The sequence below is a fragment of the Canis lupus genome, chromosome 18, assembly GCF_048164855.1.
Source record: "Canis lupus baileyi chromosome 18, mCanLup2.hap1, whole genome shotgun sequence".
NCBI classification, from domain to species: domain Eukaryota; kingdom Metazoa; phylum Chordata; class Mammalia; order Carnivora; family Canidae; genus Canis; species Canis lupus.
The window spans coordinates 38,026,027-38,051,626 of NC_132855.1; the positions used below are offsets into that span (position 1 = coordinate 38,026,027).

The 25,600-nt window shown below is 41.2% G+C and overlaps 1 protein-coding gene and 1 long non-coding RNA gene across 3 annotated transcripts in view; one reads left to right on the forward strand and one right to left on the reverse strand.

The window, feature by feature from the left end:
- Positions 1 to 25,600, forward strand: part of COL28A1 (collagen type XXVIII alpha 1 chain) — a 162,291-nt gene that overhangs the window by 123,382 nt on the left and 13,309 nt on the right. For both annotated transcript variants that reach the window (XM_072784046.1, XM_072784047.1), the window contains 6 exons: positions 11,088 to 11,156; positions 11,724 to 11,804; positions 11,893 to 11,928; positions 16,919 to 16,955; positions 18,584 to 19,138; positions 20,688 to 20,845. In XM_072784046.1, the coding sequence (XP_072640147.1) occupies positions 11,088 to 11,156; positions 11,724 to 11,804; positions 11,893 to 11,928; positions 16,919 to 16,955; positions 18,584 to 19,138; positions 20,688 to 20,845 (936 nt within the window). The remainder of the gene's footprint in view (positions 1 to 11,087; positions 11,157 to 11,723; positions 11,805 to 11,892; positions 11,929 to 16,918; positions 16,956 to 18,583; positions 19,139 to 20,687; positions 20,846 to 25,600) is intronic.
- LOC140608994 (uncharacterized) overlaps positions 1 to 25,600 on the reverse strand; it is a 128,773-nt gene that overhangs the window by 66,778 nt on the left and 36,395 nt on the right. The window lies entirely within an intron of this gene.

Genomic DNA, 25,600 nt, shown 5'->3' on the forward strand with positions numbered 1-25,600 from the left:
TGCTGCAGAGAACATTCTTGTACTTTCCCATACTTGTGCTAGCATTTCCATTTCATTGTGCTTTGAAAGGCTTATTCTATAGCTATAATTGGTAGGCTTTCCTTCTTCATTCTGAACTGAAATCTGTCTACTTATGAATTTTTCTGCTGCTGCCACTCCTTTTATGCTATTTTCTACTTCACTGTGAGCACAAGTTTAGGCATATAAAGACTTGTGAATATTATTTCATTATACATATGTTTGTCTCTTTTACTGGCCCTTGCATGTTTTCTTGCTTTATCCTTGAAGCAAGTGTGATGCAATTAAAACTTGAGTTAACTTTATCAATAACTGAATTTCTTGAAACATATGCTTTTATAGGAGACTATGAGTTTGTGGATGTTTTCATATTGCTTCAATTCTGTTTCTTGGCCTGAGAGATGCCAACCGCATCTGTGTGTTCTGTGGTAGAGTAAGGTTGATTGTTAGGTTGTCATTGAACTGCTTAAGAAGACAGTTTAGAGGAGTTTTGCAGGGAAAAATCAAGAGGAAAGTTGCCATATATGTGTAAGCTCTGCCCCTTTGAAACTAGCATCTGAATCATTAGGAATAGTTTCTATCATGTTGAGTTGGAAGCAATGAGAAAGGAAAACAAGGCATATAAATGAAAGAGACTGAGAACTGTCTATAGGAAGTAGGCCCTATTGTACTTTTATCCCCCCAGCTTTTTCCAATTAATGTAATTTTCTTTATTTTGTTTTAAAAATATATTTGGATAGCCTTATCATTTCTATATTTTGAAAAACAAATTCATTATTTTCAGCCTTTGTTTTAATTTTTTTTATTGTGGTAAGAATACTTAACGTGAGACCTACCTTAACAATCTTTGAAGTGTACGGTACAGTATTGCTAACTATAGGCAGTATGTTATGCCGCACATATTTAGAACTTACTCATCTTCCATAACTGAGACCTTATTTCCATCGAACAACATTTCATTTCCCCCTCTTCACCCCTGGCAGCTACCTATTTTACTCTGCCTCTATGACTTTGACTATTCGGTCATCTAACCCTGGGTGATCATGCAGTATTTGTCCTTCTGTGGCTGGCTTGTTTCACTTAGTACTCCTGTGTTCACTGTGGCACTATTCCAACAGCCAAGATATGAAACAACCTAAATGCCCATCAAAGCACAAATGGATTAAGAAAATGTGAAATATCCACACAATAGAATATTATTCAGCCTCCCCAAATTGGAGGAAATTCATGCCATAAGGAACAATATAAATCAACCTGGAGGACATTATGAGAAGGGAAATAAGCTTACCCTGCTTTTACTCAAAGAATTCATGGGTCTCTAGATATGACTTCTTTAACTCCCATATCATATCCAGAAAGAGACACATAGAAGAACTAATGTTGTGAACCCTCTGGTGAAAGACATTCTCTGAGAAAGCAATCAGTTAGTTGTTAGTCCTTTTTGTGCTTTTAATTCCTGGTAGAGGAAATCAGTTTCTAGAATGTCACTGTTTCTCAGTAGTTATAATCCTTTTGATAGGTAATAAAAGCAGGAGGCCAATACAGAGGCACAGGTCCAAAATTCACATCTCAAATATAAGCATTTAAAAGCAGAATTTCCACTATGGTTTTTTGATGTCAGTGTCAATGATGCCTCCATAATTTCTCCATGGGAGGAGCAGCAATTGAAGAGCCAGGATGGCTGGGGACTGTTGGCATAGCAGGCAGTGTGCTTATGTTGGCTTAGAAGTCACTGGTGTGGCCACAGAAGACCATGGGATAAAGTGGGGGGTGGGGGGCATTCACCTTTTGGTCTGTTCTTTGGTGCACCACAGGAGTTAACAGCTGTCACCAAACCTACTGACAGGAAATATCATACCCTGGGCCTAAGGATAGACCTGGCTGAAAGTCTCATTGGTATCTTCTTTTTGGTAAAATTAAACATGTCACATACAGTCTAAATAAGTTTTTCTTCCCCCAGAATCATAGAGTGATGATATAAAGTAAACATCATCTTTACCAGCATTCACACCAGAAGTGTGACAGTCAAGACACATTCATTTTGACAGCTGGAGCTGCTACCTCCTGCTTCTACCAAAAAGGTAGCCAGCCTCCATATCCACTCCATCTAGCTAGGTCTGAAATGCAGGGACCTGAAACAGGTACCTTAGGAGGTAGAAAGACAATTAAGATGAAGTGCCTCTACTTTGAGAATTTAAGGACAGAAAGATGTGTGCACCCAAACCCGCGAGGAGACATATACCACAGAGGTGTGGGCTGATGTGGGGGTTTTACTTGTGATTGGGGTGAGAGTGGGTCAGACAAGACCCCTTGGATGTGTTTGGTGGGCTAGAACTGGTCCACAGATGAGATGAGGACACTGGGAGGGACACAGAGAGGACATGAAGATCAGAACATAAAGAGAATCCCAAACCTGGGCACTGGGAGAGGAGTCAGAGAGGGAAAAAGGCAGAAAGCAAAGCAGCCTTGCCTGAAGAGAATGTCTATACTTGATAGATTTGGTTCTGACTTGGCTAACAGGTGGAAAGTTCTGGAAAGCAGATATAAAGTTAGGGCCAGAGCATAGAGACTAGGGTGAGACTGGGGCTAGAGAAGTAGAGATTATCCTCAGAAGGTCACCACTGATGCCATGGTAGTGGACAATACTACAGAGGATAATACTAAAACAAAAGGAAGGACCATGGCAGACATCCACCTTGAGGGCACCAAGGGTTCAGAGACAGACTCTAGAGAAGTGAAAAACAAGCTGACAATGGCAGGAGGGAAACCAGGAGCCTACAGCCTACACTGTGCAGGTGGCCAGGAAAGGGAGCATTCCAGAGTCCTCCGTCTCTAGCCGAGGCAACTGCCATAAAGCTGACCTTGTCTCTTTGTATCCTATCATGTGTGCTGCAGGGATATCCACATGCCATACAAGATTTTCATGAAACTTGGCAGGTTTTACAAAAGGCTATTTAAGCAGAAAAAGTTAAACATGTACAACTGAGTTGAGCTGGCAAGACCCCTAGAAGCCATGATGGGCTTTGCACTATGACCTATCGATGTATTTAATTCTAACGTTTATATTAAGAACAACCTTATTATTGGAAAATGGGACCAGATCCTGCAATCAGATGGAAGATCGGAACAGCAACACACGTGTCCACCAAGCAATCAAACAGTCCAGTTAAGTGGCTTGACCGTTGCTGAGATTCTTTGGGAATATTTGTGCTAATTGTTCAACCATGTTAACATCTGCTAGAAGACAGAGACAGAAAACTGGAAGCAGAGACAAAAAAGTTTAACGAAATGATTAGGGGGAACATATGCCCAAATTGAGCACATTTGGCCGTGCCTGTTGTGAGCTGAGCAAGGTCAATTCCAACATTTAGATTTGTCAGGTTCTTTATGGTGACAATTGGTAGCCTCTAAAGATTAGAAATTGGCAGGAGTTACTTGCTTCCTCCTAGACAACCTTGCTATCAGGAGTCATATTTTTTAATTAAACCAAGTTTCAGAGAGGATTGTACCCGATATTCAGCTACTCATTACCAAGAAGGCGCTAAAGCATGGTCCAAGTTCCAATTGTCTTTTTTTTTTTTAAAGCACTTTGATAAGCTCTTTGCATAAAATTATTTCTCTGAGACAAATATACCCATATTCTCATGATTGGATCAATTAACCTTTTAGATCAGTGAAGGGACTCTTCATTATGGGATGGGGGTAGGAGGCACCTGTTCTGAATGAGTTCTAGAATTAGGGTGCTCTTCCAAAAGTATTTGGCTGACTCTCATTCCCATCCATGCAAGGGGTGAAGTACCTGCATGACATTTCTATCTATGACAGATCTTGACTACCTCTTATTTTCCCAAGGGTAAATTGTTTTTCTCATCCCTCTGGAGCAAATTCAGATAGTAAGAATTGAAGCACAGGCCAGTACCACTGATTATGGTATTTCAAATGTTACTTCTGCATCCCTACAGTATAAACTAAATTACACATACACATTCTCATGATACTATCTAAACTAAAGCATGTGAAAGTAAATTACAGAAAATATAACAATTATCTTGCTTTTCACATAAATATAGGTAAAAAGCCAATGTGGTAGGCTGAATAATGTCCCCCAAAGATGTTCATGTCCTAATACCTAGAGTCTATGAATATTGCCTTCTATGGCAGAAGAAACTCTGCAGATGTGATTAGGTTAAGCATTTTGAGATGGAGATGTTATCCTGGATTATCTGGGTGGACCCTGAGTGTGATCATGAGTGTCCTTATAAGAGGAGGGAAGAAGGAGAAAAGACTATGGAAGAGGTGATGTTATGGTGGAAATAAGGATAGAGTGGAGGAAGATGGACGAAGGGGCCACAAGCCAAAGAATACCAATGACCACTAGAAGTTGAAAAAGTCCAAGAAACAGTTGCTCCCCTCAGAGGCTCCAGGAAAAAGCAGCCCTGCCAATACCTTGGCTTTAGCCCAGTAAAACTGATTTTGTACTTCTGATTTCCAGAACAGTAAGAGAACAAATTTATGTTGTTTCAGCCACTAAATTTGTGGTAATTCATTACAGTGGCAAAAGGAAATGAATATAGCCATCAATATGGATGTCAGCAGCATTTTGGTCCAGCTCATGCAAGTTTCCATAGGAGTTGTTCAGAAAACCCTTGCCATACATGGCTGACACTACTTAGGTTTTGAAAAAGACCCTATATTATGGGCCATGGAGAGGAGGAGAGGAACAAACGATGCAAGTTTTAAACCATTTTTAGGGACAGACCCCAAACAAGTCCCTGAATCTGTAAAAAGTAAACCATCTCTGCCTCTCACTGGACACAATAGGACTAGATCACCATTTGAATGAGAATCAAGTATAATGAAGCCACATTGTTCCATTTAAGCCCATTGGTACTGTAGCCTGGCCAGGTACCAGGTGATCCTGGGCTGTGCTCCCGCAGAAGGCTCGCTGGCTAACACATAACTTACGCATGGATTCCATTCCCTGCACAAGCGTTATGCTGCATTAGCCCATGTTAGAGAAGCTAACATATCAAAATGGGACATTAAGTTAGAGGAATTCAATTCCACAAAAGAAAGGATTTTTAAGAAACTGGAGGCTCTTGATTTTCAGGCTAGAGATGGAGAAACTGCCAGGCTTCTACTTTGTGCCAAGACGGAACTGAGGAAAGAAAGTCAGCAGAGGCTTGGGAGGAACTGCCTTTGGAGAGAATTACTGTTGGAAGCATAGAGGTGAAATCAAATACAATCCGAGGAAATGGGGAGGGATTGCAAGCCTTGGTTTTATCATTTACATACTTGCCCCCAGGTTATTCTAGCAATTACCTAAGACTATGTCTAGCTCTCTTATTGTGTGGCTCAGTCCTTTTCCGTGGCAGGTGCTAGTTGTAACATGAGAATGTGATGATGGCGATTCAGGAGGAAGGGATAGGTTTCAAAATGCCAGACCATTGGGTCGTTCTAGGGGCCTCTGGGCAAGCGCCTTCGATCTACATGTACAATTTTATGTACTCCATGGGCCACCAAGAAAATACCATTTTTCCTTCTAAAGTGAGTTACTGTGTCCTTCATGAAGCCTAAGAAAATAATCCCTTTCCATACAAGATGGTTCGTGGATTTGAGGCCAAATACTTCTATAATTAATCGGCCAGGTCACCATATCTTGCTCACTCTGCCATTTACCCATTAAGTCAACATCTTAATACAATACTGGCTTCTTTCTTTGAGCTGCTTTTCCTTCCAGGCCTGCTTCAATAATCTTGTACCCCCTACCTTCTAAATTTATCAAAATCTACGTTCTCTTATGTAACACAGTAAAATTATCAATGTTGGAAAATTACCATTGCTTCAGTACTGTTTATAGACGCTGTTCATTTTGCCCCATGTTCTATTAATTCTTTTTACTTTTTAAAAGACTTTCTTATTTTAGTAAAAGACTATTTATAGAAAAATTCAAAAAAAAAAAAAAAAAAGAAAAATTCACCCTTTTAAGTGTGGACAGTGTTATAAGTTCCAGCAAATGCATAGGACGCCTCTGACGGTCTGGGCTAAGGAAGGTTTCCTGACCCTTCCCCAAGTAGTGGGGCATCTCTAAAAGTCTATGATCCATGCCTGCAAGTTTTATCCTGTTTCCTTTCCTCAGCTCCCAGGGGTCATCTGTGCCCTAAAGGTGACAATGATTGCTGTACTTCCTCAACAGCTTCAGATTTTTGTCCCATAGATGGCTTTGTGCCTTTTGCTGGGGGTTAGCTCCTTCCCTCCCCTGGGCCTGAGCCACTAGGGAAGTTTTGGGAGTCACTCTGCTCCCAGTCTCTCCTATGAGCCCTGGTGAGGTCCCCAAAGGACCTGTGAGTGGATATAAAGTCCCCTGTGTCTGAAGCTCCCAGGGGTTCTGACCTCTCACACTGGCCCACACTCAGCCTTTAGCGATTGGTTAGGAATTTTATCTGAATTCCTCTTACCAGCCTGCATGATATCTGTTGTTTCCAGAAGGTAAATGCCCAAGTCTTGTCTCTCCTTAAGAGGATCCTTTGTTTCCTTAGATTTTGAGTCAGTTGGCTACCCTACAACCACAGGTCTATGATGCACTCAAAAAAAGTTGTGCTTTCATAGATTGATTAGCACTTTTTGTTGTGGATTTAAGAGTGAAAGCAGAGGGACACCTGGGTGGCTCAGCAGTTAAGCGTCTGCCTTCAGCTCATGGAGTCCTGGGATTGAGTCCCTCATTGGGCTCCCTGCATGGCACCTGCTTCTCCATCTGCCTATGTCTCTGCCGCTCTCTCTGTGTCTCTCATGAATAAATAAATAAAATTAAAACAAACAAATTAAAGAAAACATGAGAGCAGCCTTTTCTAGTTTCTATGCCCTCAAGGGAAGGCAGAAGTTTTATTTTATAGTTTTGGATCATCCATCATTTTGATTTCTTTTCTTACTGCACCTTAATTACCTGAAAGATGAAAATGATCACATCTGTAGCAGGATGGATCTAAGGGTGAGAGACAGAGTGGTTGAGAAGCTGGGTTTGAATTTTAGATTTAATTATACCTTCAGACAGACAGGTTCTTTCCTGTAGTTGCTTCTGACCCAGGCTGAAAATAATTGTGTATCATTTTCCTGAGACTTGTAAGGAAAAAAATGGTTGGATAGCATTCACCTCTGCCAAATTAAGGAGCTGGCTCACTGTTGGCCAGATAGTACACTCTGAAAGTTATAGGAAGGCTTCAAGTATTTTGAAGGGAAACTGACAGAAGAAAAAAAAATGGTCTTTTTGTAGGGAAACCCAGCTGCCTGGAATAGCTACAGCGTGAACAATTATATCTAAAATGTCTATAATGTGAAATAATGCAAAACAAATTCCTGACTGTGAAGCTGATCCTAACACAATAAGTGGCCACTTTGAGGTTTTCCCCTCAGGGCCTGGCAGTGAAGCCACAGTAGCTTTTATGTTTGCTAGGAAATTGTATAAATTCTTGAAGGAAACTAGTTAGTCAGAAATATTTATTGGACATCTATATTAGCTGTTACAGGATCCAAAAGGTTGTAAAAAAATTATTATTTTGAAGAATTGTCAGAAAGGTGTCAAGCTCTTTCTGGACCCACTTGTCTGAATGTGCGATTCTCAGTGACAATTCGCCATCACACCCCAGGCCCAACTGCTTTGTTTGTCACGCTGTTCTGTCCTACGGGCTGGGACACAGCCAGCTATACAGCCTTTTCTAGTGTTCTCTCTCGAACCTTTAATCCCCTCCTGCCTATCTGGGAAACCTTCTGAACCCTGAACTCAGGTCCCAGGGATCGCAAGCATCTCCCTGACAACCTCAAGTTACCTTTCAACCAGGTACCCGGTTGAATGAAGTTGTCCTACTTACCTCTGCAAAAAAAAAAACTCTGAGGAAACTAATTTATGCCAAAGTATCATTTACTGACACATCTTTCTTTTTTTTTTTTTTTTTAATTTTTATTTATTTATGATAGTCACAGAGAGAGAGAGAGAGAGAGGCAGAGACACAGGCAGAGGGAGAAGCAGGCTCCATGCACCGGGAGCCTGACGTGGGATTCGATCCCGGGTCTCCAGGATCGCGCCCTGGGCCAAAGGCAGGCGCTAAACCACTGCGCCACCCAGGGATCCCCTGACACATCTTTCTTAAGAGGATATCTTTCTTATAATTTTTTCTTTTTTTTTTCTTTTTAAATTAGAACAGAGAAGGCAGATTCTCAGGCAGGTATCTCCCCCACCATCTTCCATATGATTCTGTGAGCTGGCCACACATTCTGTATATAGACAGATCCTTCTAGCCTTCATTTTCTAAATGAGGCTGCACATCCACTCCCAGAGCATGTTTGTCGGCAAGTGTAATGAGGTTGGTCTGTGTTCCACATTTTCCTGTCTATTTCTCTTCACACCTGTGTTCAAGCTGTTTAATCTTTGGAAACAGAACAGATTTTTCTCCTCTCCTTTCTCCTTCTTTTTTTTTTTTTAAGATTTTATTTATTTATTCATGAGAGACAGAGAGAGAGAGAGAGAGAGAGAGGCAGAGACACAGGCAGAGGGAGAAGCAGGCTCCATGCAGGGAGCCCCATGTGGGATTCGATCCTGGGACTCCAGGATCACACCCTCCAGGATCACGGGCTAAAGGCAGGGGCTAAACTGCTGAGTCACCCAAGGATCCCTCCTTTCTCCTTCTTGAATCTCTAGCTTGGACTCTGAATGTTGATGTACTGTCTCCAGCTTACTTCACTGGCACCAATCCCAATCTAGGGTTCTGGGCTCTCTGTAGCACCATGTTTCCTGGTGGGAAAAGACTCTTCTCTCTTGACTGTGAACTGAATAGAGAAGACCAGTGATCCCTGCCAGTCTTCTGTCACCACTAAAGCAACTAATACTGGGGGCACTTCTTCAGGGTTGAGTCTCCTCAGATAGGCCTGAGACATCCATGCACAATACTGCATGTACCTTTACTGTGGGCCCATGCTACCATGGCACTGTGTTTGGCTCAAGAACGACCAAGGTGAAAAAGACTCAGTGAATGAGCTCTCCACAACCTGACCTTTGTAAGGAACTTGGTCTGAGTCCTCTAGAGCTGAATTGAGGCAAAACTGTAACACCATAGCTGCTTTCCATTTAGAAATACAACATGGCAGAGATGAAAAGGACCTAAAAGTTCAGCTAAGTCGATCCACTTCATTCTTTTTTTTTTTTTTTTAAGATTTTATTTATTCACTCATGAGAGACAGACAGAGAGAGAGAGAGAGAGAGAGAGGCAGAGACACAGGCAGAGGGAAAAGCAGGCTCCATGCAGGGAGCCCAATGTGGAACTCGATCCCAAGTCTCCAGGATCATGCCCTGGACCGAAGGTGGCACTAAACTGCTGAGCCACTGGGGCTGCCCCGATCCACTTTATTTCAACAAGAGTCTCCAATTATATTTATACTATATTGTACCTCTCTGTATAACATTTGTTTTAATGAAAAGGTTCCCTCCTAGGGATGTGAGCAAGTGTGCAAAGATATTTAAGATAGTATTCACTGAAGTATTATTTGCAATTGAGAAATATGGGAAACAACCTAAATGTCCATCACTAGGATAATGGATCAATTATACTCTAGTTATTTAATGGCACACTGTAAAGCAGAGAAAATTAACAAACTAGAACTATGTATATGTACACAGATATATTTCAAATAGGTAATGCTGAGATTTAAAATATAAATTGGATACATAGATATACCTCTTCTTTGAAGTTTAAAATATGAAATATTGTCTTAGACTATATATATGTAGTTAAAGCATAAAAACATGGATATGAGTGATGCATATCAATTTCAGTGACAGATGTCCCCTCTTCTTAGGGGAGGGGATTGGGTACCTCAGGAGTTTCAAGGGTATCTTTACCATCTCCTTTTTAAATATGGTAGTATATAAATATTTGCCTTTTTCAGTATACATTTTGCATGTCTAAAATATTTCATTATAATACTTTTAAAAACAAAGGGTTCTGTTGATTTTTAAAAGTTTGGAAGCCAATGAGTTAGGAAGGGGGCTGAGGAATGCTGATACTCAAAGTTGCAGTGGTCTCCAAGCAAGCCTCTTGCTCCTCCAGGCTCTCCTTCTAGATCCCATCCTGCCTTCTAGAATAGTGGTTCTCAAGCCCTAGCAAGCCTGTGGCAAAATGCATATTTTACCTCTAACCCCCACCTGGATTCTCAATTCGTTGTCTGAGGTTTTCATTAAGTGTATAAGTGATTCTAGTAGGTATAGTCAGGGTACCTTTGAGAAAGATGTTCAAAGTGAGCAAATGAAATCCCAGTAGCTCATTGTCACACAGCTTTGCCACAGATTCATTGCTAACAATGATTTAGAGGTAAGCAGAATCAGAACTGCGACTTCGTGTAGTAGACGGATTATTTCTGCTTCGTGCTCAACCTCATGAAATCCCTTTAAATCTGTGTGGAGACAGGGGTCTGGGAGTGGGAGAAAAAAGTTGAGGTAAGGGATGGGGCAGTTAAAAACAAGTCCTGCCATGAAAACATTTTTATTTTCTGAATTAAGGATGTACTAAATAAATAGATCCATGGTACCAACGATCAGGGCTGCAACTAACAGTCTATGGTAATTATATAAACAGCTCCTTGGCATTTACTGGGGAGAGATGCAGTTATATCCTCTTTTCCTCCACTAATAAGACAATACATGCTTTTAGCATATCAAAAAATATAGAAAAATGTAGAGAAGATCATAAAAATCACCATTCCTATCACAACTGAAATAACAGCTGCCTGTTATTTGTGAACTGGTTTATAAAATATTCATAGTTTGAAATTGCCCAAGGTGGGAGTAATTATATCACAGAAACAGGCAAATGCTGTCAACTAGCTCCTTCACTTCTACCCCAGATTCAGAAGTTCAACTTTTACTAGCAAAGAATTAAGCCCATCTGACATATACAGTCCCCCTCCCCAATTTAGATAATGCTACAATATGGTTTTGAAACTGCAAGTGTATATCTGACTCAAAGAATTTTCTGAGTTATCTTGAGAAATTAATGGGATGATCCCTTTTTCATACTGTGTAGGGGGAGCAAGGACCTCAAGGCTTTCCAGGGCCAAAGGGCATGACAGGCCGTGGGCTCCCTGGCCAGAAGGTAAGTATTTCTGGACCTTAGAAAAATGCTTAGTTTTAGGATCTCAATAGCTTATTGTGAACTTTGGAAGAGCTCTCATACTGGTCATTCATCATTACAGCTCTCATAGGAAAAAATCCATTTGAAAGCAAATCCTTATGCATTTCCTTTCCTAACTATAAACATGTTTACTTTATAAATCTCATTTTCTTCATCCTTGAAAGCCAGCTGAAAAAGGACTAAACCCTTACAACATACGACGTAAAAGACACCAGATAACTCTGGTGTAAAGTTTTATAATAGTTGAACTTCCTGAAGGCAGTGAGCTGACCTAATAGTGAATCAAGGTCTCCTTACATTGTGATCTATGCTTCATCATGAATTAGTTTATGGAATCGGGCTGGGGGTAGAGGTGGGGGGGATGATATAAATATCATGCCTGTCTCTTTTTTTCCTATAGTATATTTGTATCAACCAGAACCACAGGTCTTCAAAAGCTACCACTTGCAAATGAAGTAAATTTTAGAGTTTTTCTTATTTGGCTTTAATATTTACATTCTAACCTTGTCTTTTTTCTGTATTCTAAAGGGAGAGCATGGAGAACAGGGCACTGTGGGAAAGAAAGGCGATAAAGGAGAAATTGGGGAGCCTGGATCCCCAGGAAGACAGGCAAGCAGTGATTTTTAAAGTCTTCCTGTGATTTTATACACTAACCAGTTCCAACTATATTGACTGTTACTCTTCTTCTGCTAAGTAGGGGTTACAAGGACCAAAGGGAGACATAGGACTTACAGTGAGTATCCATCCTAGAGGGTAATTGAGGGTTTGTGGTTGCAAAATTATTACAATCATGTTTTAGCTTCAGAAGTGTGAATTCTTTTGACACAGAGTTCCAGTTGCTATTTAATGATAGCACTACTACAAGCCCAGTGTCGGGGATCCCTGGGTGGCGCAGCGGTTTGGCGCCTGCCTTTGGCCCAGGGCGCGATCCTGGAGACCCGGGATCGAATCCCACGTCGGGCTTCCGGTGCATGGAGCCTGCTGCTTCTCCCTCTGCCTGTGTCTCTGCCTCTCTCTCTCTCTCTCTGTGACTATCATAAATAAATAAAAATTAAAAAAAAAAAAAAAAAAAGCCCAGTGTCGACTTAGATGCATGAGGTAATTGATCTGAGCATGAGAGAGATAATACTAGGCAGTCCTTACCCAGCCTTGAGGTGGTGGGTGACTACTCCCCTGTGACCCCTGCTAGATAGGGTAACAAGGACTTAAGCTGTATAAAAGTAGGCCAAACAGCCGGACGACTTACTTTACATGCTCCTTCTCATTTCCAAAGTGGGGCAGGGGCACTCTCTGTTTCCTTGAACTAGCTTCTTTAGGAAGTGCTCTGAGGACAACAGCCATCACAAATGGGGATTACTTTAATGCACTAATTCACTTACTCAACAAAACTTGTGAGGCATTGGCAAACTTTTCCCTATTCTCCCTACACCATTGCAAATAAAAAGCTGACTCTTCTAGCTCCCACTGGGTGGAAAGTTCTAGAATTTCTGTAGCAAAGTTTACTTCTTCCTTTTTCATTGAAAGGTACTTCATCTTCTGGAGTGGAAAAGCAATAGGAACCTTCTCTTTTTTCTTCTTTTTGGTTTTCCAGTGGGTCATAGCCTGGAGATGCTGACCCTATGTGCTGTGCTAAGCAAGTCTAGGTGTAAGGGGTGGGAGTACAAGTAGTGAAGGTAAGACACAAGAGCTGGGCATATGACAAACAGGTCACACACTTTTTTAGGGCTTATTTGCCTTTTTCTCTTTGTTCTTCCTCACCACAAGTGAGATACCCCAGGTGCCTACAGCATATGAAATAGCTACATATGTATCATACATAGCTACATACGTACGTTCCCCACCCCCAACACCAAAGTAGCAGGGAGAGTGTCTGTAAAATGCCACGAGGAACAGTCTCCATAGTTTCTCCCCTCCCTCCTATCCCAGTGTGGAGAGGACTTGGTTTCCTTCATCCATTCATTTGTTCACTCATTTCACCAACATTTATTGGGTGTGTATTCCAGGTTGGACTCTAAGACAGGCAGGGGCATAGTAGAGAGTAAGAGGCTGTTTCTGTGGATTCAGTTGCTCACAGCCCATTAGAAAAAAAAAGACAAGCAGATATTCACCTATTGTTTGATAAATGCTATGATAGGAGTAGATATGTGGATCCAGAGCAGACAAAAGAATGTATGATATTTGGGGTCAACTTAGGCTTTTGTTGCTTGTGTAGAAGATTTTTAACCAAGAAATGAGGATGTTATTCTTCTGGCCTTGTTTATCCAGATTCTAGAAAAGAGACTAGCAGGGAAGGATGAGTAAAGGAAGAGAGAATTTATCTGAAATGAGAATCTAGTATGTGACTGGTACTGTGTGAGGCTCCTTTGCATCAGTGGCACCCTTACCTAGTACTGTAAGGTGCCTGAGGCTCATGTTGTAGAGCACCAACACAGACCTTTAGGGCTTCTTCAGCTGTACCCCTTCCCTTGCCCTGGGTGAGGAGCCCTTAGGGCCAAGGAGAGTGACCACCTTGAGCACATGCACCCTCTATCTATATGCTGGATACACAGGATCCCCACATTGCCTGTCTAAATAGCCTGAGAGGAAAGCTGACAGCACTGGCTTGTGTGCATAGGTCCCCCCAAAAGGTGGACAAAGAAAAAGGCAAGTGTTTTCAGGGAATGTGGACAGAGCTCAGAAGCAAGGAATGAATGATGGACCAGCCCCCGTGCAGTGTGGAAATGGTGGGGAAGGGGGTGCAATGAGAAGGGCACAGGCTGTCAGCCACAGCCCTCTTTTGCCTAAGACTTCACGTTAATCTACACGATAGCTTTGTCAGGTAGGTATTGTCATCTCTACTTCAATGAAAGACATGCTACGTCAGAAGAGTTTGAGCCTTTCACCTCAAGTCACCTTGCTAGCCAGTAGCAGAGCCCTTGTAGCGGGAGCTGGCTTGTCTGGTACCAAATCCAGGCTGATCCCCATCAATGCTGTTCTTAGAAGGCTTCTTTCCTCTTCCCACCCACCTTCTCTCCCTGACCAAATATATCTCCAAACAGCTGTCAGTTGTAGATTCATTCCAGAGTAGCAAACTACTGTTTTAGGAGGCAAATACCAGTGACAGAGTTTAATGTCATAATAATTCATGCCAGATTGCTTCAAAAAGGCTGTTCTTCCACCTGTCCCTTAAATGTTAGCATTTCCCAGTTTCTGTCTTCAGTCTTCTTTCTCCTGGCCTTCCAACTCTCAGGCAGGGATGGCTGTGAACAGAAGGGGGGATGTATAGTTTGAAAAGGCTAATTTAATATCATAATAAAGTTGTATGGGGAATGAAAACATACTATCTTTATATTACAAACATGGAAAAGAATATGTTTAACAAGTGAGGGTGGGTGGGGACACACTGTTTTAAAAAAGACTGTGAAGCTCTGTTCCATAAAATCTCATCTGCCATCCCCATTTCCACAGCCAGCTGTGCCTTTCCTGAAATCTCCCGCCATTCTGAACTGCTCTCTTGAGCACCAAACCTTACAACTTAGTGTCTACTGAACATCTTCAGCTGGATGGATCAATGTATCAGACTCAACCAGGCACTAGCAGAGCCCAATGACCTTCATTAGCTCCCTTCCATTCCTCCCTATCTCAGAGAGTGGGCCAATATCATTTGCCTCCTCTGAGACTGCTTTTCCTGGTCCTTCCTTCCAATTACTCACCAATCTCCTTTATTTTCCCTCTGAAAGATCTGTCCAGGCCAGTCCTTCCTATCCATCACTGCCACCACTGCTCTCTGGTGTCACTTTTCTTCCCTGAACTATTTAGAGACCTCAAATTCCTCCATTGGCTGCCATGATCACCTTTTGAAAACGAAAATGTGATCAGATCTCTTCCCTGCTTAGGGACCATGTGTCTTCTCACTGCCTAAGATAAAGCATACTCTTCAACATGACTTGAAGACCTTCTAGAGTTCATCTGTCTTCCATGTTTCCTTTCATCCTCTCTGCCACATACCTTGTGTCATAAATTTACCCAAGCACTATAATGTACTGTGTGTGTGTACTTCGTCCCCTGCCCGGAATGCTCCTTCTATTCCACCTCTCTCCTCTCCTACCTGCTCATAATTCACCTTCATGGACTGCAGCCCCACCCGCACACTCCCACCCCTGGAAATCCCAGCAGACCAACATGGTTCCTTGGCTCCAATCCAATAGTATATAGCACTTATAAAAGCATTTATTTGTTTACTTCTTACTAGACTATGAACCTTTTGATAAGTAAAAATTCATCCTTGATGAATTTGAAAATTCAAGGATGAAAAATGCCTTCATCCTTGATGAAAATAGCCAAAGTAGTCATTGAGCAGTTTGAGTGGAAAAAATAAAACTATTTCAGTCAAGTAAAAGCAAAGAATAGGAGGAAAAGATTGATATATGTGAGTACTTAAAGCATTTAGACATAGGCTATCAAAACACATTCAAAAGAATTTAAATGCAACTTTGATATATAAATTATTCTTACAAGTCAATGAAAGATAATTATCTTAATAGAAAAAATGGACAAAGTACATACAAAGAATTTGCACAAGAGGGTACAACTTGGAAACATGCATATGAAAAAAATTTAGCCTAAGAATTGCTTAAGTATAATTTAAAACAATGTGCTATCTTGTTCTATCAAATAGCAAAGATTATACAATAATAATAACCAGTATTGTATGTCTAAAATAAAACAGGTTTTCTTATACACTGCTATTAGAGGCATCAGTTACCTTTCTGAAGGTCACTGTGGCAATATGTATCAATTTATAGTAAAAAACACAATTAAAATAAAATGCCCTGAATATTTTCTGTGCATGCTTCTGTTAAGTCACATCACTAGCGATGTCACCTTTACCCCAGTTCTGTCATTAAAGATTTTTTTTCTTTAAAACTTTACTTTCACAACTGTTAAATTTTATCTTCCTAGATGAGGTTTTTCCTCCTTCCTGTTGAAATTTTTGGGCTTCTATTCAGTTAATCATTCTGGTCAGCTTCCTGTCTTTGGCAAATATAGAATTCTGTTTTCTGTTGTCTCATTCCAGTTATTTGTATATGTGCTACTCCGGGCAAGGCGTTGGCACACTGACTTCTATCCACCTCACCTCGGGCTCTTTTGCTGGAGCTTATGGTGGCAGGAGCAGGAAGGAGCACTTAGGAATGTGGGAACATTTCATGGAAGTGCCAAAGTGAAAGTATTAGAAACCTAGGGAGGGGATTTGCAAAATTGGACAGTGGTAGAGAAAGGGAAGAAATAAACTGTAGAATGAATTCTCTTTTGGCCCTTGTCTTGATTGCTCAGAACATGTGGGTTAAATTGTGTAACTGATTGCATGCATCTCCCATACCTTTGTAAATAGTACTTTATGGAGTTGGACCCAAAGAGTTCTGTGTGCATAGCCTCATTTGATCTGCACCATCACCCTGAGACACAGGTACTGTTAGGTTATCTAATGCCCAAGGTCACACAGCTGATAAGTGCTGGAGCCACAATTTGAACTCTGAAAGTCTGAGCTATGACATTTCACAACTCAAACATATTTCAGTCATTGATATATTACAGCCAACTTTTAACTTCTGTGCTATTTATTTCCTTCAGCCAAAGAATGAAAGCAAGTAGCCCGATGCTGATTGTAATAAGACATAGCTTTTATGACTATAGGAAAAAATATTATGCTCATGTAATTCATGTGTTTTCCTTTTATTCTCCAGAGAGAAGAAGTTATCAAAATTATTTTTGAAATATGTGGTAAGATTTGACCATCAAGAAAAAGAACCATCACTTTAAAGTACCAAAGCTACTATATTCTATGTTAGATAAGTGTGGTTACCCAGATATATATATATATATATATGATAAAGCTCATGAGAAAGTTTGAAGCTCATTTGAAAAGTCAATGGGAAACTGAAAGAAGTGGTGACAGGAGCCGTGGGAATCCTGATTTGAAAAAAGAAATCATCTTCCCACGGTGGTTAAGAGTGAAGACACTGGCCCTGGAGTCTGTGGGCAGCCAGGCCTTTTGTGAGCACAGAGCTCATTTGTATTCAGTGACATTTACCTGAGCTTGGGAAGGAAAAAAAACAACAAAGGAAATATGACCACAGGGGCCTAACTGGTATTTGAATCCAGCCTGACTGGTGATTATAATGTCTGTGTTTTTCCTGAAGCAAGAAGTCTTTCTGAATTGAGTTTTGAGCATGATTTCTAGAGTGCATTTCATTTCAAAGGCAAGAGGACATAGTCAGAAGGTCATCTTGCTTCATAGCTCCATCTAAATACTTCTATGGCTAAATACTTTAGACTTAAAATAGAGTTAGCAGAAAGGGGAAGAAAAGAGATTAGCCAAAAGGCAAGAGATTAGTAGAATAATAGAGATGAGAAACTTGTGTGTTTAAAATGGACAGAGGCAGAAATGTCATTGTTCTTCCATAACAGAACCCCTGAACTAGCTTGTCCCCCCAAAAACCTCTGGAAGTTAGGATCCCACCTGGGACTCTGTACAGTGACAAGCCAATTTAGATGTGGCTTCTGAGTTCTAGAAGCCCGGTAAAAATAGCACCAAATTTCCTCATGGTTTTTTTGTGGTAGGTTTGTTGGTCAACATGAGGATATGAATAAACCAATGCAGCCCTGTTAGTTCTTATTTCCTGGTGACTCTAACGATTGCTTTGAAAGGTAAACCCTAAACAGAAGTTGTTTATTGGCCAGCAGTCTGAGACTATTCTCTTAAAAGGTTTCATTATATGGATGGACTCCTGGCCTCATGGAGCCGCCTTTGTCATCTTCATGAAAGACCAAGGACACAAGCTAGAGTAGCTGGGGGCAGCTGTTCTTGTGTACAGTTACGGGCTCTAGTCCTTCCCCTACAATTAAACATTTTCAATCCATCACTTTACCCAGTGAGCAAATATCAATTTTCACATAAGGATATGGTTGAAGACCAAAAGATTATCTGTTGGATTCAGATGAAATACAAATGCTGGAAGGATAAATAGCTAGTTGAGAAGAGGGTTATCTTTTAGGGAGAGAGAGAGAGGAACATAGTCAGGAGGGTACACAGGGATGCTGACCCTTTAAAAAAAATTTTTTTTTTAAATCTGAGAAATTGGCACATCAGTGTTTGGTATTTTATCCTCTACAGTGTTTTGGTGGGTTGTGGTGGTGGTGTTGCAATATATTCTCTTTTAAAAAGTCAGATATAGAAGCCAGAAGAGGGACAGCGATTTGCTGGGTTAACACAGAAGAGGAAGGTACTAATCCAGGCCTCTGGTGGCCCGCTGCCCCTGCTGCTCCTGTCTCTTACAAATCTCATACTAATCAGTGATGTTCTGACTTGGCATTCATGCAGTGCTTCTCTCTCAACATCCATCTTTTAGGTTGTGGGCCCAAATGCAAAGAGACTCCTCTAGAACTGATGTTTGTGATTGACAGCTCAGAAAGTGTGGGGCTAGAGAACTTTGAGATCATCAAAAGTCTCGTGAAGACTCTGTCTGACCAGGTTGCTCTGGACCTTGCTACAGCCCGCATAGGCATAATCAACTATAGCCATAAGGTGGAGAAGGTGGCCCATTTGACGCAGTTCTCCAACAAGGATGACTTCAAGCTGGCTGTGGACAACATGCAGTATCTGGGGGAAGGCACCTACACGGCCACAGCTCTCCATGAAGCCAACCACATGTTTGAAGCCGCAAGGCCTGGTGTAAAGAAGGTGGCCTTGGTCATCACTGATGGGCAGACTGATAGCCGAGATGAAAAGAATCTGACGGAAGTGGTGAAGAGAGCCAGTGACATCAACGTGGAAATATTTGTGATTGGGGTAGCGAAGAAAAATGATCCAAACTTTGAAATGTTCCACAAAGAAATGAATCTAATTGCCACTGACCCAGATAGTGAGCATGTTTATCAGTTTGATGACTTCATTACCCTGCAAGGTAAGACTCAGTGCCAGGGGAAAGGAATTGATCTTGTTCTTCCAAGTACTGCATCACTGGATTATCCTGACCAAAAAATGGAAATCAAGAAGAGGCTGATGAGGCTTATACCAACATTAAATTGAATACATAAACTTCGGAAGGCAAAAAACATTTAGCACTAAGCCTGTTTAGAGAGTACAATCTCTTGTCCTTATTCATTTGGAATAAGTGCTGAATTGGCCTTGGAGGTGATTAACTGGGCTGTCTATGGTCGAGGACATGGTTGAAAAGAAAGGGTAGGGTCTGGGTTATTGCTGAGACTAGTTAATGTTTAAAAAAAATTACCCAACTTACATAAGAGATGAAGGAAGCCAGAGCAAGGCAGAAAAGAACTATGGAATCAAAGTGAATTAAGAAGTGCATGATAAATGAAAGAAAATTATGACCATCTAAAGAGATGAGAAACACAAGCAGCAGGGATTATTTTATTCTAGTCTCTGTTCTAGTCTCCACTCTCTGCTCTTACAAAATATGAAGCTAATGAAGTGTAAACAGGTTGATATCAGGAGCCTATCTTAAAGTACCATATTGTGAATACTCATCATACAGTCAGTGCCAGTCTGATGGGTTTCCCTTTGCTACTTGACGCTGTCACATGAACTGATGCTTCTTCCCAGGGAAGCATTCTAAGACACTGACTCATCTGTGATTGTAACATGGTTGCTAGTGCTTCATGGTGAAGTACATTCCAATTCTTTGGCAGCTGAGAACTCATGGTGGCAGGGGCCACATCCAGCGAGCTTATGAAGTGGGTAAAATGTATGCTCCACATGTTTGCTTACATTTGGCTTCCATTTGGCCCCATCATTCCTTGACCATCCGTCTGGGAGTGGGGGGTGGTATGTCCTAGCTCAAACCTTCCTTGCCTCATGCTGTTCCCGGCCTAGTTTGGGCGCTGGCAGCGTGCACCTGAAGGGTAGCGTGCCCTGCTCAGAACCTTCCTGCTTTCTATTTCTCCCTTTCTCTAAGCCTTTTTCCCCTTAACACTGCAGGATGACTGGTGGGCTTAGTGGATATAGTCAGTCTCACTGGGCTGTTACTGTGTTAAAATGACCAGAAATTTTGCACATTTCAGAGACATTGTATTTAATAATTAAAGAGCTTTATCATCTTAACCAGGGGAATTAGTTATTCATTCCAGCCAATGAGGGATATATTTTTGGACTGGCTGGCCTTTTGCTATCTCTGAAACCATAGGTAACTGCCTATTATTACTCCTTATGGGTGGGACCTACCCCTTCCACAGAGTAGTTCAGTTAACCGATGCTTTGGATAGCCAGGATTTAAGTGATTCTTTTGCCTTCATAGGCTGTTGTACATTATTAAATTAAACTGAATTATTTTAGATGGCCTCTTATGGATGATCCCCAAATGCTTGAAAACTTAGTTCACCAAGCAGGTGACTTCAAGCGATGGGAAAGTGACTTTATTTTAACGAAAGCATGGACTATCTCTTTAAACAGTGGTTCGTTTTATCCCCCCTACTTTTCTACTTCTCTTTTAAAAGACACCTTGAAGCAAAAATTGTTTAAAAAAAAGTGTGAGGATTTTGATTCCTACCTCATTCAAGTTTTGGGTTCACCGGCACTTCAACCTGGATTTGGGACATCAGGGGAAGAACTTGGTGAATCCACTCCAGAGCCTCGGAAGGAAATTTCAGAGACTGTAAGTAACTGTCTTGCTTAATTTGTGAGCTTGAAATTGTGTGTTCTGTTTTACGTCAAAGACCATCTTGGCCTGCACTGTCAAGAATCAACTGAGGGATGTGTATTTTCAAGTCCTTGGCTATAAATAGTAGTACTTTTGTCTTCACATTTCTAGTTCTGAAATAGCTCTGGGGCTTATGAGCATGAATATGAGATTTTTAAGTATTTCCATTTTTAAAAGTAATTATTTATTGAATGTTGCAAATAATGTATTTTTTTCCAAATAATATTTTTATAGTATGCCCCAACCACCATCAAAGGAATTGTGTACACTAGAACAGATTAACATGACACACTATTTGAATCACCCAGTTGCCATGCTCTGCAGATCCTTTTGTACCAGGCCACGAATCCCCCTCATCCATCTGTGGTTTTGCTCCCCATTTTGCACCCTCTCAAGTTTCTTCAAAGTGTGCATATGCTCAACCTGCCATTTTCCATGTTCCAAGCTATGTTCTTGCTCATTTAGCTTCTACTTCCTGGGCTCAGAGTAAAGACTGGGTAGGAGGCCATGCATGTATCTGGTACAAGGTGGGTGCTCTGTTTCAGAGCTCATCAACCACACATGCATGAGAGAACTACTTCCTGAATGTATGGAGACAAATGTGACTGTCCTCATAACAAGCTTCTGGGCACTGACCTCAGCCAATCAGGTCAAGAGCAAAGCTTTTTTAGGTGAAAATTGGAAACTCTCTCATAATTACTGGTAAGGGAGTGCTGTGCTCTTTTCCCCACCAAGTTACAAGATCTAGACTGATCTCTACAACACATAAGGACATCCTCTAGCAAGCAGACACACAGGAGTCATGACCCTATTCTGTGTGCTCAGTCAAGTCTTTGTGCTGTCCTTTTGTGAAAGGACATGAAAGATTCATTATGAGCAAGTGCAACAATATTTTAGCATCAGGATTCAGTTAACTGTCTAGTTGGACTAAAGCTGTAGGAAACCTCCAGATCAGTAGTTGAACCCAGGACCATTCAGGAATCAGGCCTATGTTGTCATTCCTAAGGGGACAGACTATAGAACTCACTGGATTTTTATCCTCTGTTCAAAAAGGGGCAGAAAAGTCTATGATATATTTTTATTTAATTAAATATTGACTGACTCCAAGATGGGAATTCCAATTAGAGCAACAGAATATTCCTAGATTGTAGATTGAAATTCACATACACATTTATACCACATGGTCTATATCAGGGGTCAGCAAACTCTTTCTATAAAGGGCCACAAAATACTTTGCTGGTCATTTGATCTCTGTTGCAATTACTCGGCTCTGCCTTTGAAGGGCAAAAGCAGCCACAGCCAACACTTAAGTGAACAAACATGGCTACATTTAGATAAAACTTGTTTCTAAAAACAGATGAAAGCTTGGGTTTGGCCCATGGGGTTTGCTGATCCTGGTCTTCACTGAGCATTTAAAAGTAAATTACAGATAATAAAGTACACAGTTTGTCTCCTTCTGAGCATGCAGTGCTCCTGGGGCCGTGCCTACGTGTGTGACCTACCACTTTTGCCCCTGTCCTACTCAATCTGTCCCTTGTGAAGTTCTCCTAGATAAGAGTAGACTTAGGTTTCATCTAGCAAGTGGCACTTAGACCCTGAGCTCTCCTTATAATCAATGCATTCCATAGTATATATTGATTATTTACTGCTTACCAGTGGGTGGTTCTTAAGACACAGTTCCTGCCCAAGAGAAGTCCATGGCCTATCAGGAAGATGGATATATACGAGAATTATTAAGAACTTTAACAAAGCTGTAGATGAAGCACAAGAGACGTTGCAATTAATTTCAGAGTAAAAGAAGGCTTTCCAGAAGAAGTGACACTGAGCTGACTTTTAAGAATAAGTGGGAGTTTCTCATGACAAGAGTAAGAGGAAGGGTATTTCCAGCAGAAGGAACGTGTGGCCAAAGGAGGATTCCAAAAGGCAAAGCATCTCAAGACATTAGGAAAAGTTAAGTCTAATTGGAGCCTGTGGCGAGTGTGGCAGGATGGTGAGTGGTACAGCGGGACAGTCAGGACTAATTATACATGCTTCATGTATCAAGTGAAAAAGCTTGAACTTCATGTGCAGGGCAGGCAGCTGGGAGAAAGCAGGGAGTTTCTAAAGCAAGCATCATATGGTCATGTCTGGTTTGCAGGAGGAATAATTGTGTTGCAGCACAAAGGATAAATCAGAGGACAGGAGACTGAGCTGAACTGTGAGGTCTTGTACTCATCTGGGTGAGAGAGAATGCAGCCCCGAACTAAGGCAGGGAGGTCAGAATGAAAGCACGCATGGATTGGAAGCCATTTCTGGGGTTGAGTGAACAGGATTTAGTGACTGGATGGACTGGAGGTCAGAGAGAGGTTAGCCAGCTGGGTTTCTAACTTGGATTTGGAGTGAACTGAAACACAGTCTGCTGAGATGGAGACTTAGAGGAGGCAGGGTGGGGGTTTTGAAGGAAAATAACGAGCTTGAAAAAAAAAATAATAATGAGCTTGGTTTGCTCCAGGAAAGCAAAGGTGCCTGAGGCACTCTTCAATTCACTTGTGACACAGAATGAGGAACAGTAAGTACCTTTGCCCCTGGTATCATGACACGGGAAGTTAGATGGCCCTGAGAGACAAGCAGTGTGACCACATTATGGCAGGTGAAGCATTCTAGGAGTTGTGGAGGGCAAAGAGTAAGAAAAGTGCATCCCAAATAGTTTGGATTTAGAACACCAAGAGCCACATAGAGGGAAACTTAGCCTCAGCTAGGTCTTCTCCGGTGCCTCTAACAGAGATAGGGAAGCTTGCAATGGACTTGAGCTTCCTGGATGGCCCTCATCTCTAGACCTTCTCACTCTGGCTCTCTTTGCAGAAGCACCAAGGGAAGACTGGATTTTATTTTATTTTTTTAAAATTATTCATGAAAAACACACAAAGAGAGGCAGAGACATAGGCAGAGGGAGAAACAGGCTCCTGTGGGGAAGCTGATGTGGGACTTGATCCCAGGACCCCAAGATCACGACTTGAGACAAAGGCCACCACTGAGCCACCCAGGCATGCCGGCAAGACTGGATTTTAGACAATGAATGTTCCCAATAGATTTTAGTCTGAACAAATATCTGTGCATGTATATTCACAGTTGTGTTTCTCATATGTTTATATAACGTGTACACACACATAAATACAAAAGCATACTTAAGATCCACCTTTATCTAAAACTATAATTACAGTATCCAAACATGTAAAGTTGATCTGTCCGAGCTTTTCAATTCTCTGATTTTCCCCAAGCCTGCCCTAGGCAATACTGTCAAGCAAACCATCTCCGAAGTCCTACTTCCCTTACCGTGTGTCTCTCTTTCCTTTCTGTATTGCCTCTACCACTCCTCACAGCATCTAAATCTGGCTTTCCTTCTTCCTCTTCTTTCTATGGAAATCTGTCCTTAGAGAAAAATCTAGTTATTTATACTTCTGTATGAAATCTAAGTCAATGGGTTTCCACCTCTAGGAAGGACTTACATACTAAGTCTTTTATCATATTGTGGAATGAACTTGAGGTACACTAAACATCTGTGCACAGGTATGTTGGGAAATAGAGCAGGCGGATTTCCCAGGTTCTACTAAATTTGTAACTCTTCAGTAACCCCCTACTCTGTTGTTCTTTCAGGCCAGTCTTGGGAAGCTAAACATGTACATCCATTCTACTCTGTTCCTCTCCTGAAATCTCAGGATAATTTACACGTTGTTTGGAATGTGTTAGGTTTTACATTGTTAATAATTATTTATGTATATACCTCAACTCTCCTAATGGACTTAAATACCTTGAGAATGCGATGTGTCTAATTAAATTTTGTGTCCCACTCATGACTTAAAAATATGCTCCATCTTTCACACAGTACATACTCAGTAAATACTTACTGACCAAATGAGTGCTTTACCAAATGTTAGGCTAACAAAGAAATCTAAAACTTCTTTTCAATGAAAGATATCAATTGTATGTTTAAAAAAATCCTTATCTTTTATGGGAGTAAAAATGTTGGCACTCATGTTCCTTTATTCTTTCTGGGTATAGTCAGGTTAAGATTTCCAAGGTATAAATGGGAGTGGGGCAATAAAATTAAGTAAATATCATTTAGTCAGACCAACTGGTTATATTCAGTCCATTAAGCAAATAAGCATATTAATTTCCTGCATGAAATAACTTTTTGTCATTCTAAATGCATTAATAAAGTAATGTCAAAACACAGCTTGTTTATTCACTGGAACTGGTTTCTTGTAACAATATCTTAGTTCTTTTTCCGGTTGAAAGAGTAGAAAAAAAGAAGCCCTGTCTATCCTTTCCATAAAGCTTCTTTTTGTATTATAAAACTTTGTTCCCTGATTGCAGATAACTTAAATAACTGGCAGCAGCGATATGTTCCTCTTAGTGGAAAGGAGGCTGTGGGATTTCTAGGCAGAGTGATTCCACAACAAGCCAGTGAAAGGGAGAGTCAAAGCTAGTCTGGGAAGGGTCCCTGTGGGTAGCTCCACACCAGGTGGAGACATGTGGTGGAGGAAGTGGGAGCTGTGAGTCTTCTCCTTGCCTTCGTTATCATCAGGACATGTAGTCCAATGTGAGAATGCAGGCCCCTCATTTCCATGGAGGAAATATATACCTTATTGATGTAAGTGACAGGAAACTAACACAGCAGGCTGACTGCTGGCTGTCCCACCTTCTCATTTAGGGAAATTCTTTCTCTGGTCC